The 21,340-nt window shown below is 46.9% G+C and overlaps 1 protein-coding gene across 2 annotated transcripts in view; it reads right to left on the bottom strand.

Moving 5' to 3' along the window:
• The window catches only part of MMP28 (matrix metallopeptidase 28), a 33,489-nt gene that overhangs the window by 5,788 nt on the left and 6,361 nt on the right, over positions 1 to 21,340 (bottom strand). The window contains exons 2-4 of one of the 2 annotated variants that reach the window (XM_003414353.4): positions 7,034 to 7,107; positions 6,604 to 6,788; positions 1,009 to 1,233 (exon numbers count right to left, since the gene is read on the bottom strand). In XM_003414353.4, coding sequence (XP_003414401.2) covers positions 1,009 to 1,233; positions 6,604 to 6,788; positions 7,034 to 7,107 — 484 coding nt within the window. The remainder of the gene's footprint in view (positions 1 to 1,008; positions 1,234 to 6,603; positions 6,789 to 7,033; positions 7,108 to 21,340) is intronic. The other variant, XM_010594243.3, reaches the window with a different exon arrangement.

Genomic DNA, 21,340 nt, shown 5'->3' with positions numbered 1-21,340 from the left:
TTGGGAGATGGATGGGCAGGTTTCAGAGAGAAGATCAAAACCCAGGAAGACACAGCATCTGTCCCACATCAGAGAGCCGCTGGCGGAACCTGGCCTCCAGTGCTGTCTTAGCTACCTGACTCGCCTGGGTATGGACGTAAACATCTCATGTGGGTATCGTGGGTGAAGTAAGTTACATGCGAGCAAATGTGTGCGCTCTGTGTGCCTTCCACAAAATCTAGTCCTAACTGGGGTCTCAGCAGTCGGGCCTGGAAGCGGCTTTGCGGTGGGTGGGTTTGGTAGAAAACGGGATAGTGCAAAGGTGGGGGTGGGGGAAGGCAAGTTCCCAGGACACACAAGGGTTTAATTCTCCTCCCTGAAGGGGACCGATCAGGCTTGTTTTCCTCGTTAGGGGAGAGGAGGTTAGCAGAGGGCCAGTGTTCAGGTTCTAAAGGCCAATGCCGTGCAGGATAGGAGGAGAACCATTTAATTGCAGCAGAATCCTTCAGCTTAGACAAACAGGAGGTCTGTGGCTGTGGGTATGTGGAGCATTTATGCGGCAGGCAGGGGTAAAACCCTCTTGTCCTGTGGCAGCTGGCGGGGGCATAAGCGGGACAGTGGTAGCCTTTGGATATTTTTTGAGGGTCCTGATCTGAAGAACATCCACTCCTGTAGAACAAGAAAGGCACAGGCCTTTCTAGAGACAGGGGATGGATGACAAGGTCTCAGAAGATTTTCCCAGAACAGGTAACACTCTTTAGACCTTCCAAAGCACTTTCCATACGGAACCTCATCTGACCTTCCCTTCAGCCGTGTCGTACACAATTGGGCAGGAATCATTGTTCCCATTTTACAGATGAAGAGACTAAGGACTCTTTAGAGGGGAAGCAGCTTGCCCGAGGCCACAGGGAGAGTGAATGCTCAGTGACACCCTAGACTGTCTCTTCTGGTTGGGTTTCCCTCCCACCATCAGAAGCCCCCGCCTGGGTGTGGGAGAGAAAAGGCTTTGTGGGGATGGAAGGTCAGCACCTGGCCCGTCGAAGGCGTTGCCTAGCCCGTCGTTGTGGTCCCCTTGGAAGAACGTGAGGCGGATGTCGGCAGGGCCTGTGGCTGGGGCCTCCCAGAACTCCAGCGCTGAGACGTTGCTCCACAGCTGGAAGGCGGCGCGCACGGCCCCCCGAACTGCCGGCTCAGGCAGGTGCTCAGGCCAGTTGACCAGGCGGTAGGAGAGATGCTGCTTGTACCACTTGTTGCCTGACACCCAGAGAGGCTGCATCAGTTACACCTGGGTCCAGTCCCTGCGAAGCCCCCATGGAGGAGCCTCTGATCTGATGGGGAAGACACAGTCCTTGCCCTGGGTAACCCCAGTCTGACGGGTGAGACACTAACCTCAGACTGAGAGGAGACACCTCAGCCCTGGAAAGTCCTCAGTCCAATGGCTTCCATCAGGAGACCGCAGTCTGATAGAGATGCAGCCCCTGCCCAACCTGAAGAAGTCTATGTCTGAACCCCCGGTCTAGGTTCTGTTCTCTCCCCTGAGAACAGCTCTGTGTCTCTTGCTGGCAGGAAATCCCAGCCCCTGCCTCCCTGTCAGGGCAGGGGAGAGGTGGGGCCTTGAGGCCATAGCTAAGGCTGCCCTCCCCCACCTTCCCTCCCTCTAGCCCTCCTGCCACCTCCTAAGACTTCACCCTGCCCTTTCCAGTGCCTCAGGCGGGGCGACCACAAGACTCATTCATTCGAGGTCGATCCCTGCCCCCATCCCCCTCCCCCTTGCTTCCTCAGGGACTCTGAAGAGCTTTAAAATGAAAACAAATAAGAACAAAGGGTGTGTTTTGTCACTGACTGAGAGGAATTTTCCCATCTCCGCTCAGTTAAGAGTTTCTTTCCTTTAGCCTAAAACTGAAGTTATTCCCTGAGCGTTGAGACTCTGGCCCCAGGTCAACTGAGTCTGGGTCAGTCTGCAGCTTGCCACATGCCCAGGAACAGGGTGGTTAGAAGGTCCAGACCCAGAGTTTCTCTTACAGGACCCAGGGGCCCAGGGAGAACACAAGAATTGTGTTCCCTTTTGGACCTTAGTTTCCTCAGTTATACAAATGGGCCAGAATCCCCGGAGCATGGACAGTAGGCAGGAAGGGCAGGCCTGGTCATGCCAGGGGGCCAGGCCAGAGGACAGAAGGCCCAGGCCACAGCCATCTCTTCTCCTTGGAAGGGCAGGTGCCCTGTGGGTCCAAAGCAGGTTCAGGCTACCTGTCCCCTTTGCCCTGGGGAAGCCCTTGCCTGAAAAAGCAGGAGGAATACGTAGTGGAAGTTTGGCCATCTCCTTATCCAATGTTTTTGTTCTATTTGGGGAAATTGAGACCCGCAGGTCACAGAATGAGTGATTGGCTGAGCTAGGCCCTGAGCCCAGACCCCCTGACACCTAATCCAGTGCTCTTTCCACTATACTATGGAGATAAGCAGGTACATTTGCTAAAACTCCAGGATTATAAATCTGTCTGAACATCATTCCTTGGGGTCAAAGCAGGGGCTCTGCTGGAACTGAAATTCTCCAGATGAAAGGGAGGGTTTAGAGAGCAGAGGCGCTGGGCTCCATTCTCCTACCCGTGGAAGGGGGAGGGACATGTCCCTTCTCCCACCCCTGAGCCAAGCTCCATTCAAGGCAATGCTGCTGCCCTGGGGCATGTTTGGCCTGGCAGGCACCCAACCTCTGCCTCCCAGCCAGTGACCAACCCTCAAGGAGGGAAGATGGAATGATTCTGAGGGAGGGAGGGAGACAAGGAAGTGGAGGGAAGGCCCAGGGTCCAGAGGCCCCCTGACGTTCATTAGTACTAAAGATATTTCTACATTGAAAGTCTTCACCAGTGGGCCTGAACTGGCTGGCTCCAGTTTTTTTACACTCTGCTGTGTGTCACTTTTCCTTTCCGCCCCCAAGTCTTCTAGAAGATTCTGAGGTGGCGGTTCATTCTGCCTCCTTGCAGCTAAGGGGGCACCTCACCCCACAGGCATGAAACAGGGAGGATGGGCAAATTCTCGCACTCTAGGTAGCCCCTGGGATGACAGCTCTCAGGATAAAAATCCTGTCTGTGTGTGTGTGTGTGTGTGTGTGTGGTGTTTTGGGTGAGGATAGAAGGGCAAATAGGAACAGGATTGGAGAGAGAATGCCTAATTTTCCTTGGGAGGAGTGCAGTATTGAGGATTGTTGGCGTGCCTATCAGGGAGGAAGGAACCCATGAGGGAGGGGAGGGAGAGCAGCCTGAGCCCTCTCCCCTGTTCTCACTGGTTTCCATGGCTTCTGCCTGACCCGTGTAGCACCAGGCATTGTACCCCTCTTGCTCCAACGTCCAAAATGGAATAAAAAACAAACAGTTGCCATAGAGTCAATTTCAACTCCACGCAACCTCATGTGTTGCAGAGTAGAACTGCTCCATAGGGTTTTTGAGGCTGTGACCTTTTGGAACCTGATCACCAGGCATTTCTTCTGAGATGCATCTGGGCGGCACCACCTAGGGACTCTGTCCTAAAGGGAAGGGAGAAAGAAAAGGAAATGGGAAAGGGGAGAAGAGCTAGAAGTCTTGGCTGGGGAGGACTCTAGAGTCCTGATAACCAGTAGGTAGCTGATTCTGTGGAAAAAGCATGGGTGGGAATGCCAGTACCTCCACTCGCAAAGTTACAAAACAAATTACAGAATCTCGCCAAGCCTCAGTTTCCTTATTTGCAATGTGTGGGGGGTGCTTGGTAAATATCCATCTCCCCCACCCCTGCCAGCTCTGTGAGGGAGCACGGGGGGATTGAAAATCAGCTCTGCAAGAAGAGAGAGGAGCAAGCACTTAGACTGAGGTTGGCAGATTTAACACATAAAAATACAGGCACTCAGTTAAATTTGAATTTCAGATAAGCAAGAAATAATGTTTGAATATAAATTAGGTCAAAACAAAAAATTATTGGTTGTTCATCAGAAATTCAAGTATAACTGGGCATCTTGTATTTTGTCTGGCAACCCTAAGCCGGAAGCTGGCTTCATCAGCCCAGGGTTCTGGCACCTAATGCAGTCACTGATCTAGGAATCCACGTCATTTTTTAAGCACCTACCCATGTTTGGGGATTTTCACATCTGGAACTCATTTAATCCTCTCAATCACAAGGTTCAGCCATACTCTAGCTGGGAAAGTTACCCAAGCTCTTTATCCCTCAGTTTGCCCATCTGTAAAGTGAGGATAAAAACCAAAAAAACCAAACCCACTGCCATCCAGTTGATTCCAACTCATAGCCACCCTATAGGACAGAGTAGAACTGCCCGGTAGAGTTTCCAAGGAGCACCCAGCAGTTTCGAACTGCCGACCTTTTGGTTAGCAGCCATAGCACTTAACCATTATGCCACCAGTGTTTCCAAAGTGAGGATAATGATGGTACTTATTTCATTTGGTTGTTAGGGAGATTAAACGAGTTAATCCATTTAGAACCTCGCCTGTCACATCATACATGCTCAATAAATGTTAACCGATATTATTATGTTTTCTTTCCTTAGACAACAAAAGTGCTCAATGCCTGTTGAGCCCACAGCTCCTTTCTAGAGAACATCTTCCCACCCAGCAGATGTTATCTAAGGCACACTTCTGTGGCTCATGCTGTAAGTAAGAGGGAAAACTCTCCATCCAACCTGGCCACTGCTGTCTGGACCAGGCAATTTGGCTAGTCCGGACAGGGGTAAGGCCACCAGCCTCGGTGCCTTTGCAAAAATCTGTGCCCAACAGGGGTGCTCCGAATTGATGGAGCTGAGTGGACTCCATTAGATCCCCTCTTGGGGCATAAGGAGGTGAGCTGCCATTAGATCAGAGGGAAGCATCCCTAGTGCTCAGGGTATGCTCTGGGTGCCTGAGAGGTATTATCCCAGTTCTCTGTGAGGCCAATTACAGCCTGAAGGTGCAGCTGCTGAGACGGCTTCCAGGGCTGCGTCACCTCACACTGCATTCTCACAAGGAGCCCCTTCCATTTGGTAATCAGGGCTTGTCTCTCCCTTGCAACCTGAAGAAAACGAAGGTTCAGAGAGCAAAGTAACATGTCCAGGTCACATAGCTGAGACTTGAACTCAGAGCCCCTAGCTCCGGGGACGCTGTTCTTTCTGCTCTACCACAGCTTCCTGAGCTCATAGCTCTTCTTCCTTCTACCTCGTCTTTCCCTCTGCTGCCCAGAAACACAGGCGGATGCAGACACAGAGGGAGTCTGGACCTCAAGGCTGAGTCTGCTTTACGAGGAGCGTGGTCTGTCAGTACTGGGTACCCAGAGTGGCTACATAGGTAGACACAGAGGAATTGGATTGGCAAACACCTGGAAACAGCCATCCTCAAAGATAAATACAAACTATGTGCCTCTGTCCTTTACCATTACGGATAAAAGTACTTAGTGCAAATTAAGACTGACAATGGCCCAGAGAGTGCTCACAGTAAAATTAACTATAAATGCAAACCTGACTGAAATCTTTGAAACTGCAAACACTGATTAGTAAAAACAATCAAGATGTTAAAATTACACATGGTAAAACTTGTTATTGATGAAAAATTGACAGAAGAACCAAAATTTCATCAATGTGAGGTCTATACAGTGAACCCTGGAAGCCTGAGGGGGTTTGGTTAAAAAACAAAACAAAAAAACCTACAAAAGGAAAGTCACAACAGTAGAAGCTGTAATGTATAAAACGTGCGACTGTGCTATAACGAAAAGTCTAGAACAGGCCAATCTACAGAGACAGAGAGTAGGTGAGTGGGTGCCAGGGGCTGGTGAGAGTGAGGGATGGGGAGTGAGGAACGACTGCTGCTGGGCACATGGTTCCTTTGTGGGGTGATGAGAATATCCTGGAATTAGATTCGGCTGATGGTCGCACAACTCTCAGCATCTACTAAAAAACACGGAATCGTCCACTTCTAATGGGTGAATAATTGTATGGTATGTGCATTACATCTCAATAAAGCTGTTAAAAAATGAGCCATAGACAAAAGAAAACAGATTGATGGATCACATCGTTATCGAATAATTTTTATGAAAAAGAACGAATTCGGATGAAAATAACTTCAGCAAAATGTGCATTAAAAAAATGGCAACAGCTTAACTGCCCTGATCAAGGAATTAAGTGGGGTTGATGAAGTTTGCTTTGAAAAAACTCGCACAATGAAAATTCATCAATATATGTATAATTCTCATCGCCGTGGCTGTATTCACAAACAGGAGTCCCTGGGTGGTGCAAACAACATTAACACTCTTCGCTGGAAACCAAAAGGTTGGTGGTTCGAGCCTACCCAGAGGTACCTTGGAAGAAAGCCCTGGCAATCTATTTCTGAAATAAAAAATCAGCCATTGAAAACCCGATAGAGCACAGTACTACTCTGACACACATGAGGTCGCTATGAGTTGAAATCCAGTTGATGGCAACTGGTTAACTATTCACAAACATGGTCCTCGAGCTCGAAATGAGGAGCCAAGAGGTCTTATTTGCCTACTGCTTACCCCCTCCCCGCCCTAAGAAAGAGTAGATGATGACAAAGCTCAGTCCCAGGGCTGAGGAACATTTCTGGCCATAGAACTTCAGGACGTTGGGGACTCCCCAGCTGGCTGGATTTGAACAGTGCTCACCTTGCTTTGCAAAGCGTTTCCTCCTCATTTTCGCCCGGCGTCCAGCAAACAGGGCACTGACCCTCTCGGCCCAGGCTGCATGACTCTCAGCATCAGTAACCCCACAACGGGGCCGCGTCATCTGTTGTAGGGTGGCACGGTCCAGCACGCCACTGACAGGCAGCTGGGACACCCACTGGAACTCCCTGTCAGGAGGAATTGTGATAAAAGACCTGGGAGGGAGACTGGGGGGTAGTGGTGAGGGCAGGGATTCTCCCTGGAGATAGCAAGAGGTTGGGGACAGAGAAGGAGGAAGCAAAGGACGATGGTCCCTGGGCACAAGAGGGAGGATACCTTCCTGGGGTTACTCAGCCAGCCTTCCAGGAGAGGGGTAAGACGACTCAGCTTTGCATCCCAAAACCTCCAAGCTCACCACGTCCCTCTGTCCTACCTGATGGCATTGCTGAGCTGAGTAGGAGCTCTGGGAACCTGTTCACTGAGGTAGCCGTACTTCTCCAGGAATGCCTGGGGGAGAGAGGACCACCAACATTTCCTATCACGCAGCCTCCTTTCCCCTCCAAGGATCAAGGGCACATACATCCTGCCCTGTCTCACCTTTTGTCCCAAGAGGGTGTATAAGTTATAGCAAAAAAAGTCCTGGGATCAAAGTCAGAAGGACTGGATGACCTTGGACAAGTCAACCTTTCTGAACCTTAGTTTCCTTATCCCTAAAACTGGGCCAGCAATACCTACCCCGCGAATCTCATGGCATTGTTGGGAATTTAGTAGGGCGTGCTGGACGGGAGAGTTATTGGCTCTCAGGATAGCCTGGGTTTGAATCCCAGCTAGCAAATTACTTCTCTAAACCACAACTTTCTCATCTGTAAAATGGGCTTAATAATGTTGTTAGTTGCCATTGAGTCAATCTTGACTCAGGGAGACCCTATGTGTGCAGAGTAGAACTGCTCCACAGGGTTTTCATGTGGCCTTTCAGAACCAGACTGCCAGGCCTGTCTTCCAAGGTGTCTCTGGTGGGTTTGAACCACCAACTTTTTGGCTACTAGTCAAGCACTCAACTGTTTGTGCCACCCAGGGAACCTGGGCTTAATAATAGTAGCTACCTTATAGGTGGGAGCTCCTGGGTAGTGCAAATGGTTAAGGTGCTTGGCTGCTAACTGAAAGGTTGGAGGTTCAAAACCATCCAGAGGTACCTCAGAAGAAAGGGTTGGCAATCTACTTCCAAAAAACCTATAGATTTACTTTGAGGATTAAACACAATAGTGCACATAAAACACTTAGCACGGCGCCTGTCACATAGTGATAGTGTGTGCTATGCAAATATACACTATTCATATGCATCAAATTTGCTAGGAAACATCTAACTTTTCTAGGAAACTTTCCTGTATAGATTAGGAATCGAGCTGACCAAGTCCCAGCTCTGTCCTTAGTGGGTTGGGAATGAATTATCTCTCTAATTCTGTCTTCTTCCTAAAAACAAGTCTCCTCCCCTACAATGCAGGCATATTTCAGGCCCAATGAACAACAAATGTGCTTACCTTTGACCTTACAGTTGAATTAGAAAACTGGTAACTTATTTACTTTCATTCATTCATGCAATATACCAGGCGCCCTGCTAAGTGCTGTGGTATACAAGACAACCCTAAACGGGCTTACATGCTAGTAAAGAGAGGTAGACAATAAAATCAGATAACATGTAAATAAAGAAGATAGTGTTGGTGCTAAGAAGAAATCAGGTGAGGTGATCTAGAATAAGAGAAACTTTAGATAAGGCAGTGAGGGAAGGAGCCTGAGGCGCTGATATTTTATCTGAGTCCTATGGGAAAGGGGATTCCAACTTATAGCAGCCCCCGTGTAGGACAGAACAAAGCTGCCCCACGGGGTTTCCCAGGCTGTAATCTTTACAGAAGCAGACTGCCACATCTTTCCCCCATGGAGAGTCTGGTGAGTTCGAACTGCTGGCCTTTCAGTTGGCAGCTGAGCGCTTTAACCACTCTGCCATAAGGGCTCCTGTTCCAGGTGAGGGAACAGCAAATGCAAAAGCCTGGAGCTAGGAATAGCATTGGCACATTTAAGGAACAGAAAGAAGGCTGAAACAGAGTAAGTGCAAAGAAGCTGGGCATGAGATGAAGCAGAGGCTCCTCGACTAAAGGAAGCAGTCTGGGTTTCCTTTGACTTGCTGATGGACTAATTACACAAAATGAAGGAAAAGGAGGCTCCAAAGCTTTTGGCTTGGAACTAGTTGCTGTTGAGTCACCTCTGACTCATGGTGACCCCATGTGCATCAGAGTAGAACTGTGCTCCATAGGGTTTAAGTGGCTAATTTTTCAGAAGTAGGTCACCAGGCCTTTCTTCCAAGGCACCTCTAAGTGGGCTCATATCTCTTCTACCTTCTGCCTCGTCCTTCCCTCTGCTGCCCAGAAACACAGAGGAATGCAGACACAGAGGGAGTCTGGGCCCCAAGGCTGACTCAAACCTCCAACCTTTTGGTTAGCAGCTGGGCTCATTAATCGTTTGCACCAGAAGGTGATGCCATTTACTGTATGAGGACACCTGAGGGAGAAACAGATGGGCCTGGAGTGGGAGGAAGATTAGTGAGGTCAAGGCGGCACTGGCCGTATAACTCTGGAGCTCAAAGGAGAAGCTGGATTCTTCCAGCAGTAGATGATGTGAAGCCAAGGTCCTGGACAAGGTCTCCTGGGAAATCAGTGAAACTAGAGAACAGCCCACAGCTCACCTGCTTTTTGCTCACTGCCTGCCCTTAGATACCTGGAAGCTGTTCTCCCAGCAACCAAGTTGTTGGAGGCCGATGGAGAGAAGTGTGTCCTCACTTCATTATCCACACCTAGCACCAGTCCCATCCTTCAAGGAGATGATGCACCTGGGTCCTAGCTTGCCTCTCTCAATGATAAAGTCCCATAAATACCCCCTTGGCTGCATAATTCTTATACCGAGGTACATACTTTTGTTGTTAGTTGTCATCAAGTTGGCTTCAGCTCATGGCAAGCCCATATAAAACAGAATGAAATGTTGCCCAGTCCTGTGCCATCTTCATGATCACTGGCACGGTCAAGTTCACTGTGTATTTTGAGTGCCTTCTGACTTAGGGGGCTCATCTTCCAGCACTGCATTGGACAATATTCTGTTGTGATCCACAGGGCTTTCACCGGCTAATTTTTGGACGTAGGCCACCAGGTCTTTCTTCCTAGTCTGTCTTAGTCTGGAAGCTCTACTGAAACCTGTCCATCAAGGATGACCCTGCTGATATTTGATATACTGGTGGCATAGCTTCTAAGCCACCGTAGGGTGACAGACTCTCAGACAAGTGGTGAATAGGTACACATAGCCTCCTAATTTTTACCCCTTCTTATTACTTCTGAAATAATTTTGTCTTGTTTGTTCTCTTATTGCTGCTTTTCTTTTCTGTATTTCTTAAATCAATTCCAATCATAGCTGCTGCCTCAAGGAAAATGCATAAGTTGGAAAATAAAACTAGACACAAAGAGCTAGGATTGTCAAGCCCATAAGCCTTTGCAAGTATTCAGATTTGTCTTTCTGGATTTCATTTACACTGTTTTTAGTGACCTCCACATCCTCTTCTCAACAAACTCTTTTCCATTGTAGACGACAGAATGTTTTCCAAGTCCATTTCAGTGGGGTTTTTTCTCCATGAATATTTTTCTGCATTAGTATTTCGGCACCATTGTTTTCTTCTTTACTTTGCAAATACATACTGTTTTCGGATGCATAATGGATTAAAGGACTTCTAGTGGCTTAATCAGAAGTTTTTTTTAGTGACTTAATCGGAAACAATGATGGCATAGTGATTAAGAGTTACGGCTGCTAACCAAAAGGGCAGCAGTTCGAATCCACCAGGAGCTCCTTGGAAACCCTATGGGGCAGTTCTACTCTGTCCTATAGGGTTGCTATGAGTCGGAATCTGCTCGACGGCAATAGGTTTGGGTAGTGGCTCAATCGAAGTCCCTGGGTATTGCAAATGATTATTTGAACCCATGGATAAGTACCTTGGAAGAAAGGTCTGGTGATCTGTTTCTGAAAAGTCACAGCCTTGAAAACCCTATGGAGCACAGCTCTGCTCTGCAGCACACGGGGTCGCCATGAGTCGGGGTCAACTTGATGGCAACTGGTTTGGTTTTTTTACTGGGTTACTCTGGGAAACTGTGTACATTTCAAAATAGTGTAGCCTCACATAGTGGCCACAGGATTTGGAGCCCAGATTCTGTTCCCAACCCTGACTCTGCTGGGTGGCTAGGGACAAATTATTTAATCTCTCTAAGTCTGTTTCTTCATGCACAACGTGGGAATAAGAATAACCCCACAGGATTCTTGGAAGACTTAAATAAGGGAATGCATCTATAGCAAGATCCGTAGGCGACACTAATGATTTGCACTTGACTACTAACCAAGGTTGGCGGTTTGAACCCACCCAGTGGCACCGTGGAAGAAAGGCCTGAGGATCTGCTTCTGTAAAAATTACAGCCCAGAAAACCCTCTGGAGAAGTTCTACTCTGTAACACATGTGTTGCCATGAATCAGAACCAGCTCTAAGGCAATAGGTTTGGTTTAGTTTTGAATACACAGTACAGTGCCTGGTACGTAGTAAGTGCTCAATAAACAGTTGATCAAGTTGCTTTATCTTAGCGGGAAAATTAATAACAGACTTTTGGAATATGACCCATCTGTAAAATGGGAACTGCTTTAACAAGGCAGTAACACCTCTGTTCTCAGTTCAGGTACTTCTACCTCAGACTTGCCTGGTGCCAGGTTCTCTTCCTTGCCTCATCCCTTCCCCTGAGAAAAGGTGGACAGAGTGGCTTTCTGTGGGAAGCCAGGGAATTAATGTTTCCTTGGGGTTGCTATGAGCCGGAATCGACTCGACGGCATTGGGTTTGGTTTTTTTTTTTTTTTTTTTGGTTTTAGAAGCAGTTTTGCTCAGTGTGTGACTTAGGAGAGACTAGGTCACAGGCCAAGATGGCTGGCACTCCCTGGGCCCCTCCCCCCAGACCCTCCCAGCCCTTATCAGGGAGTTGGCTCCAGTTCTAGAACTATGAAGCTTTGGACAGAGGGGGAGGAGGGAGGGGAAATTGACTAGCGGCGTCTCATTTCCTGGCTGGGCTGCAGTGCCTGGCAGGCAAGGTGGAATGCAGGGCAGGACTAAGGTGGAGGCCTTTTCCAGGGACCCATCAGAGGCGAGCCCTTGGGCCTTTCTGACTTGTCTCTGGGACCCTGTGGGTTCCAAGGCTGAGCTGAATTCCCAGTAAGCCCAATGAGCATGTGCCCAGGACACCAGCCAAGCAGAGGCACCGAAAGAATGAGAAAAAGAGATCTTAAGAATTTGACATTTGATATTTCCATAAAAGCACTGAAGTAGTTATAATGGGAAGAATCAGCACAGATGGACTCCCGTATACTTATTTTTTGTTTAACGTGCATGTATTTTAAAATTCTTATTTACATACCCATCAAACCAAACCAAACCCATTGCCGCCAAGTTGATTCCCACTCATAGCAACCCTATATGACAGAGCAGAACTGTCCTATAGGATTTTCAAGGCTGTAATTTAATCTTTACGGAAGCAGGCTGCCACATCTTTCTCCCGCAGAGCGGCTGGTAGTTTGAACTGTCAACCTTGCAGTTAGCAGCACAGTGATTAACTACTGAGCCACCAGGGCTCCTTAATACTGTTAGTGCTGAGTGCTCTGAAGTTCTGTTGAGCAGAGGCAGATCCACATCTCTGGGTGGGGAGGAGGCAGGGTTGAGGCATTTGCTCTAGGAGCTGTCCCTAACCCTCTTCTGTAAGCCTATTTGCCATACCTCAGTTTCTCCCTGCAAAGGTGAGAGAAACACCTGTCTGCATGGAGAAGGAGCAGGTGTGTGCTATCGAGGACGCAGCAAGGGGATCTCAGGAGAGGAAGGATTGGAAAGCGGGGCCCCAGTTCACATCCCAGCTCAAACACTAATCTTCCTGGAGGAGTCATGATCCCATTTAGGCCTCAGTTTTCCTGCTATGAAAATGGCATGGTGGTAGCATCTGACCTCCTCTAGCTTCACAAGGAGGAAGGAGAATCAACAATCAAGACCATGGCTGATTCCTATGAGGAGGAGGTCAGGCATGCTTCCACCTTCCAACCTTTTTACCAATTCTAACACCAACTGTCCCCCCCATGGCACTCTCTGCTGCTCTGCTGGATTTGATAATTCACTGTAATGGCCACTCAGAACTCACAGACAACACTCACGATTATGGGGTTTCTTGGGGAACTAACTGGTTACAATTGAGGTTCAGGAACACTCAGGATATAGTTCTCAATCAGGACAGCCTCTTCCCAGCCTGTAGACAGGTCTCTGGCCCTCAGCCGCTCAGCCTGGCCTCTGCCCTGCTTGGGCAAGTGTTAACAAAACTCTCAGCTCAGTCAATAATTGCCTGATAGCACCCCACTCCGCCAGTAAGCCTCATGCCCTAAGGTGCTCAGCTTTCTCACCCGTGGGCCAGGAAACCCCACTGCAACTGTTTCATCCAGGTCTCCTCATTCCTGCCATTTAGCACTGTCATCTCTTGCTGTCTTCTGTGTTACTGCTCCTCTCTCTGTTTCCTGGATCTAGGAGGTTTTCAGTGCAGGGACAAGGACAAGCTCCACTCCCGGCTTTTCTTTTTTGGTGGTGTTGAGATCCTCCCTTCGTGCTTCGGGGATGGCTCATTTTAATCTAGTGGGATGGCCAAACTGACCAATCCTCTCGTTAGGCTTCCATATACCTTATTTGTATGGTCCCATCCCTATACGTCTGTCAGTTTGTCGTACTGTGGGGACTTGCGTGTTGCTGTGATGCTGGAAGCTATGCCACCAGTATTCAGATACCAGAAGGGTCACCCATGGAGGACAGGTTTCTGCTGAGTTTCCAGACTAAGACAGACTAGGAAGAAGGACCCTGCAGTCTACTTCTGAAAAGAATTAGCCACTGAAAACCTTATGAATAGCAGCGGAGCATTGTCCGATATAGTGCCGGAAGATGAGCCCCCCAGGTTGGAAGGCACTTAAAAGACGACTGCAGAAGAGCTGCCTCCTCAAAGTAGAGTTGACCTTAATGTTGTCGTTGGAGCCAAGCTTTCAGGACCTTCATTTGCTGATGTGGCACAACTCAAAATGATAAGAAACAGCTACAAACATCCATTAATAATTGTGCATTAATAATGTACGAAGTATGAATCTAGGAAAATTGGAAATCATCAAAAATGAGATGGAATGCATAAACAATGATATCCTAGGCATTAGCGAGCTGAAATGGACTGGTACTGGCCAATTTGAATCAGACAATCATATATAGTCTACTGTGCAGGGAATGACAACTTGAAGAGGAACGGTGTTGTATTCACCGTCAAAAAGAACATTTCAAGATCTATCCTGAAGTACAACGCTGTCAGTGACAGCATAATATCCATACGCCTACAAGGAATACCAGTTAATACGACTATTATTCAAATTTACCACCAACCACTAAGGCCAGAGGTGAAGAAATTAAAGATTTTTATCAGCTTCTGTAGTTTAAAACTGATCGAACATGCACTCAGGATACACTGGTAATTACTGGTGATTAGAATGTGAAAGTTGGAAACAAAGAAGGATTGGTAGTTGGAAAATACGGCCTTGGTGATAGAAACAACGTCAGAGATCAAATGATAGAATTTTGCAAGACCAACGACTTCTTCATTGCAAATACCTTTTTTCACCAATATAAATGGCTACTAAACACATGGACCTCGCCAGACAGAACACACAGGAATCTAACTGACTACATCTGTGGAACAGACGATTGAAAAGCTCAATATCATCAGTCAGAATAAGGCAAGAGGCTGACTGTGTAGAACTGACCATCAATTGCTTATATGCAAGTTCAAGCTGAAACTGAAGAAAATCAGAGCAAGTCCACGAGAGCCAAAATACTACCTTGAGCATATCCCACCTGAATTTAGAGACCATCTCAAGAACAGATTTGGCACGTTGAACAGTAATGACTGAAGACCAGAAGAATTGTGGAATGACATCAAGGACATCACACATGAAGAAAGCAAGAGGTCATTGAAAAGACAGGAAAAAAAGAAAAGGCCAAGATGGATGTCAAAGGAGACTCTGAAACTTGCTCTCGAACATGAAGCAGCTAAAGCAAAAGGAAAAAATGATGTAGTAAAAGACCTGAACAGAAGATTTCAAAGGGCAGCTAGAGAAGACAAAGCAAAGTATTATAATAATATGTGCAAAGAGCTGGAGATGGAAAACCAAAAGGGAAGAGCACACTCGGTGTTTCTCAAAATAAGGAACTGAAGAAAAAATTCAAGGCCTGAGTTGCAATAGTGAAGGATTTTATGGGGAAAATATTATATGATGCAGGAAGCATCAAAAGAAGATGGAAGGAATGCAGAGTCATTATACCAAAAGGAATTAGTGGACGTTCAACCATTTCAAGAGGTGGCATATGATCATGAACCAATGGTACTGAAGGAAGAAGTCCAAGCTGCTCTGAAGGCATTGGCGAAAAACAAGGCTCCAGGAATTGATGGAATATCAATTGAGATGTTTCAACAAACAGATGCAGCGCTGGAAGCACTCACTCGTCTATGCCAAGAAATATGGAGGACAGCTTTCCGACCAACTAACTGGAAGGGATCAATATATATGCTTATTCCCAAGAAAGGTGATCCAACCAAATGTGGAAATTATAGAACAATATCATTAATACCACAGGCAAGCAAAATTTTGCTGAAGATCATTCAAAAACAGCTGCAGCAGTATATCGACAGGGAACTGCCAGAAATTCAGGCTGGATTCAGAAGAGGATGTGGAACCAGGGATATCATTGCTGATGTCAGGTGGATCCTGGCTGAAAGCAGAGAATACTGGAAGGATGTTTACCTGCGTTTTATTGACTATGCAAAGGCATTCAACTGTGTGGATCATAACAAATTGTGGATAACATTGTGAAGAATAGGAATTCCAGAACACTTAATTGTGCTCATGAGGAACCTGTACATAGATCGAGAGGCAGTTGCTTGGACAGAACAAGGGGATACTGAGTGGTTTAAAGTCAGGAAAGGTGCTTGTAAAGGTTATATCCTTTCACCATACCTATTCAATCTGTATGCTGAGCAAATAATCTGAGAAGCTGGACTATGTGAAGAAGAACAGGGCATCAGGATTGGAGGAAGACTCATTAACAACCTGTGTTACGTAGATGACACAACTTTGCTAGCTGGAAATGAAGAGGACTTGAGGCACTTACTAATGAAGATCAAAGACCACAGCCTTCAATATGGATTGCCCCTCAACATAAAGAAAACAAAAATTCTCACAAATGGATGAATAAGCAACACCATGATAAACGGAGAAAAGAGTGAAGTTGTCAAGGATTGCATTTTACTTGGATCCACAATCAATACCCATGGAAGCAGCAGTCAAGAAATCAAAAGATGCATTGCACTGGGCAAATCTGCTGCAAAGGACCTCTTTAAAGCGTTGAAAAGCAAAGATGTCACCTCGAAGACTAAGCTGTGCCCTACCCAAGCCATGGTATTTTCAATCGTATCATATGTATGGGAAAGCTGGACAATGAATAAGGAAGACCGAAGAAGAAGAATTGACGCCTTTGAACTATGGTGTTGGCGAAGAATATTGAATATACCATGGACTGTGAAAAGAACAAACAGATCTGTCTTGGACGAAGTACAACCGGAATGCTCCTTGGAAGCAAGGATGGTGAGACTGTGTCTTACGCACTTTGGACATGTTGTCAGGAGGGGTCAGTCCCTGGAGAAGGATATCGTGCTTGGTAAAGTATAGGGTCAGAGGAGAAGAAGAAAACCCTCAGTGAGATGCATTGACACAGTAGCTGCAACAATGGGCTCAAGCATAACGATGGCGCAGGAGTGGCAGCATTTTGCTCTGTTGTGCATAGGGTCTCTTTGAGTCGGGACCGACTTGACAGCACCTAACAACAACAACCCCTACAAGGGTGCCATGCACCTTATTTACATTATTAGCAAGGTATCCAATCCCCTTGGTGGGCCACTAGCACCTCATTTGCATAGTCCCACCCAGTCATTTGATGGGAGTTACAAAGCCATGGCAAGAAAGGCCATATAAAAGTGACATATTGCACTGCATCTGCCCGGTGTGGGCTTTACTTGTGTTCTCTTAGGGACTCTGAGCTCCACCTGGCATCATCCCTGTCCCACTTCATGGAGACAGTGCCCAGGCCGCTCCTCCCTGCCTTGAATTTCCAACACCAGGTTTTTTCTCTTCCCGGTTCTCCACTCATCCTCTCTCCTCGACAACCTTGAGCTGAATGGAGAGGAATCCCTGTGGTGATTCATCTGGCTGTTGCCTAAAAGCTTGTGCCAACATGCCTCACCCACTTGGTCAGGGCCAGGGCCACTTTCCTCGGGAGTCACCTCTGAAAAGCACTAGGAGTGGCTGTGATGTCTAGATAAAATGAAAACCGCTTCCCGGGGCCCAGAAAGCTGGGTAGAATCAGAACTTTAGGGGTTCTAGTCCTGCAAGTGTTCTGACTTGTCATGAGAGGGTGTGGAGAGCCCAGCCCATTTTAAGCCTGAGGGAAGGGGAAATTCTGGCCATCTCTGAGCAGAGCAAGCATAGCAATGAGGTGTAGCCAGACAAATCCCAGGCCTGAGTCAAGAGCTCTGAGTCGCTGGGTTGTAAGGAGAAGAGCACTGGACTGAGAGTCTTGAATTTTATACCTGGTGCTGCTGCTAACTGTAGATCCTGTGCCTTCCTGGGCCTCAGTCTCCTCTTCTCTAAAATGAGCGTTTCATTTGGAGTCTTAAGATATATCCCAGATCTATTATTGTAGCCTTGCTATGCGACTGACTATATGAACTATGGCAAAGTTACTCAACCTGTGTGTGCCCCAAAGTACAAAATGGGGGTAAGAATACTGCTTTACCCTTCTCACAGCAACTCATAAAAATCCAGTGAGAAAATCCATTGGGAAACCTTTGATTGCTGTCCTATTAAAAATGTTATTTTTTTATCAGAGCAAAGTCGTAGAAGCTTCACAGATATATCCAAATGCCCTGAGAGACAGCGCTACTGGGCTGAGGGCTGCAGACCATGGTCTCAGGGGACATCTAACTCAACTGGCAAAACAAAGTCTATAAAGAAAATGTTCTACATCTGACTGTGGTGAGCAGTGACTGGGGTCTTAAAAGCCTGTGAGTGGCCATCTAAGATACATCTACTGGTCCCATGATAGCTGGAGCAAAGTAAAACAAAGAAGACCAAAGACACAGGGGAAGATTAGGCAAAGGACTAATAGAACACAAGCACCACAGTCTCCACCAGACTGAGTCCAACGCAACTAGACGGTGCCCTGTTACCACCACCGACTGCTCTGGCAGGGATCACAACAAAGGGTCTGGGACAGAGGGGGAGAAAATTTTATAACAAGTTCAAATTCACAAACAAAAAAAACAAAGACTAGTCTTGCTGGTCTGACAGAGGCTGGAGAAACCCCAAGAGTATGGCCCCTGGACACTCTTTTAACTCAGTACTGAAGTCACTCCTGAAGTCCACTCTTCAGCCAAAGATTAGATAGGTCCATAGGGCCAACAATAACACACGTGAGGGATGTACTTCATAGCTCAATCATGTATACGTGACTAATGGGCTCACCAGCCCAAAAGCAAAGACAAGAAGGCAGGAAGGAACGGGAAAATTGGACAAATGGAAACAGGGAACCTGAGGTAGAGAAGTGGAGAGGGTTGACACATCACAGGGTTGGCAACCAAGGTCACAAAACAATCTGTATATTAACTGTTTAACGAGAAACTAATTTGCTCTGTAAACTTTCACCTAAATCACAATTAAAAAAAAAAAAAGAATAAAAGACAGTATTTAATTAAAAAAAAAAAAAAAGTTAGTTTTACCCCATAGCCACAGAGTTTTATTACTGAAGAGACCTTTGGTAGGTGAGTCTAGGAGGAGCCATCTCTAGACTGTGGCTGTGACATCCTCCATCAAAGAGTTTCAGCTGCAAAAATAAGCCCAAGAATTGAAAAAATAGCAGAATGGTAAGCTCGTGCAGAAACGACATTGCTTTACCTATGACTTATTCCATCTCATATTATGTTTCATTACAATTTTATTCTTTCCATAGTGACTCCGTGGGACCGTGCTTATCATTCAACTACATCTTTAGCATGATTAGCTAAGTCAAGATGCAAGGAATGATAGTTGGCGTTCTGCCTTGGCATGTTCTATAAACAAAACTGTTTTTCTGGTTATTGGGAGCACAGAGAGTCCCTGACTTTTCTAGAGATTTTAAAGGCATTACACCTTCTTTGAGCGTCATAATCAAGTTGAGAGAACTCAGGCAGAACCAGTGTTGTTATTTCCATCTTAAAGAGGAGGATGTTAAGACTCAGGGAGGTGCAACCAAAAAAAAAAAACACCAAACCCATGGCTGTCAGTTCCAACTCATGGCGACCCCAGGGGTTAGAGAGTAGAACTGAAACTCCATAGGGTTTTCTTGGCTGTAATCTTTACAGAAGCAGATCGAAGGCCTTCCTTCCATGGGGCCACTGGTAAGTTCAAGCCATCAACCTTTTGGCTAGTAGTGGAGTGCAAACCATTCGCACCACCCAGGGACCTTCAGGGAGGCGCGGTGTCTTGCCAAAGGTTCCCAATGAGTGGAAAAGCAACACTTGAACCAGAATCTTCTGACACATATCCCAGGATGGTTTATTTCACATTCAAACAAGTGGCTCAGAGGCTTTGAAGCTGAAGGAGCAGGGGCCAAGCTGCTCTCTTTACTGGAGAGATGGCTCTCAACTCAGAAAAAGATAAAGCTGGGATGTTTCAAGCTGGGTTTCTCCTGTCTCCTCTACAAGACCGGCCAAGGGCAGAGCAGAGAGGCGGGCAGAAGTTACTTAGGCAGTGGACTGCAGCCTTCAAATAGGGGCTGGGACCACATCTCCCAGCACACCCCAAACAGGTCACCTGACAAGCCACAGGCATTGAACAGGACTGAAGCAAGTCCCTTCAAAATGACAAATGCCTGCTTCCAGGATGCTTTGCTTTCACTCTCTGGCTCCTCAAGCCTCAGCTCAGTCTTCTTCCTTTATTTTGGGCAAAGACTTCCCATTCCCTCCTGTCTGACTCCCTTTCTTTTCTCTTCCCCTTCCTTGTTCCTAGTCTCATATTCACAAAGTTCTAGCTCAATTCACAAGGTTCTGTGTGGTGTAGCCTAGATACTTCTTGCTGTAATCCCTGCTCCTCCTTTCATTTTTGGTCTTTAAGGAAGATGGGAAACATTAGCTGACCAGTCCCATCCAGACCCCCTCTTGTACTCTTTTTCTAATGCCAAACAACCAACCGTACTTTTTTTTTTTTTTTTTAACTATATAAGCTTGTATGGTCCTCACTAGGCTTGTGGGGGGAAGGGGGCAAGTTCAGGGCATAAAATAATGCCTTAACCAAGGCTAGGATTAAGGAGAAGTTGTTTTCATGGATTGAATTATGTCCCCCCAAAAATATATGTATCAGCTTGGTTAGGCCATGATTCCCAGTATTGTGTGGTTGTCTTCCATTTTGTGATTGTAATTTTATGTTGAGAGGATTAGGGTGGGATTGTAACAACACCTTTACTGAGGTCACCTCCCTGATCCAAGAGATAAAGGGAAAGGGAAGCAAGCAGAGATTTGGGGACCTCATACCACCAAGAAAGCGGCACCAGGAGGAGAGTGTGTCCTTGGGACACGGGGCCCCTGCGCCTGAGAAGCTCCTTCACCAGGGAAGATTGAAAACAAGAACCTTCCTCTAGAACCAACAGAGAGAAAGCCTTCCCCTGGAGCCAACACCCTGTATTTGGACTTGCAACCTACTAGACTGTGAGAAAATTAATTTCTCTTTGTTAAAACCACCCACTTGTGGTATTTCTGTTATGGCAGCACTAGATGACTAAGGCAGTTGTCCAGCAGTCTCTCCCTGCTATGTTTCTGCTCCTACCACCCAGCTTTTGCTAGTTTTCGTGGTCCTCCAACTGGCTTCATGACTGCTTTTCCACCAACTTGTGGTCCTCTAGGATTCCGCAGAGTCTCTTCTGCACTTCTATTCACCCTGTACCCATGAGTCACTGAGCTGAGCTCTTGGGAACCGCTTCCACACCCAGGCTTCTGGGTTTCTGACTCACAAAAATTCAAATGAATGGCTCTGGGGTATGAGAAACAGACACTGCATCTGGGGGTAGGCACTCCACAGAAGCTCCAATGTCTCTCTGGAGAAACGGGCTGCCCAGCTCCGTGCTGTTCTGCCACCTTGGGAGTAGTCATGCAAATATGGATAGACTACTGAGTAGGAGGTAGGCCCTGGAAAACTGCCTGGTTGTTCTAAAGAAGGTCCAAGCAAACCATGGTAGATAGACCCCTTGAGACAGTCTGTCTCCAGAGAATAACACAGGGTCTGGCTGGGAATGGGAGCGGGGCCAGAAGGATGATTTCATTCATTAACTCTCAATCTTGCAACTCAGCAGTGGAGGCTTCTCCCATTTATGTGTTATGAGTTGCTGTAGTTTTTCTAAGTGGGCAACAATGAACTTGTTCATAACGCAGTCTCGTAAGCAGCAAGTCTCCTCCCAGACTTGCTCCTCCTTCCACTCTGGAAGGCCCTCAACTTTATTACTTTGTGTGCACACAAGGGACACATAGAGCCA

This window comes from Loxodonta africana, chromosome 18, assembly GCF_030014295.1.
Source record: "Loxodonta africana isolate mLoxAfr1 chromosome 18, mLoxAfr1.hap2, whole genome shotgun sequence".
Lineage (NCBI taxonomy): Eukaryota > Metazoa > Chordata > Mammalia > Proboscidea > Elephantidae > Loxodonta > Loxodonta africana.
The sequence above is the reverse complement of the archived record's forward strand: the minus strand, read 5'-3'. Positions and strand labels throughout refer to the sequence as shown.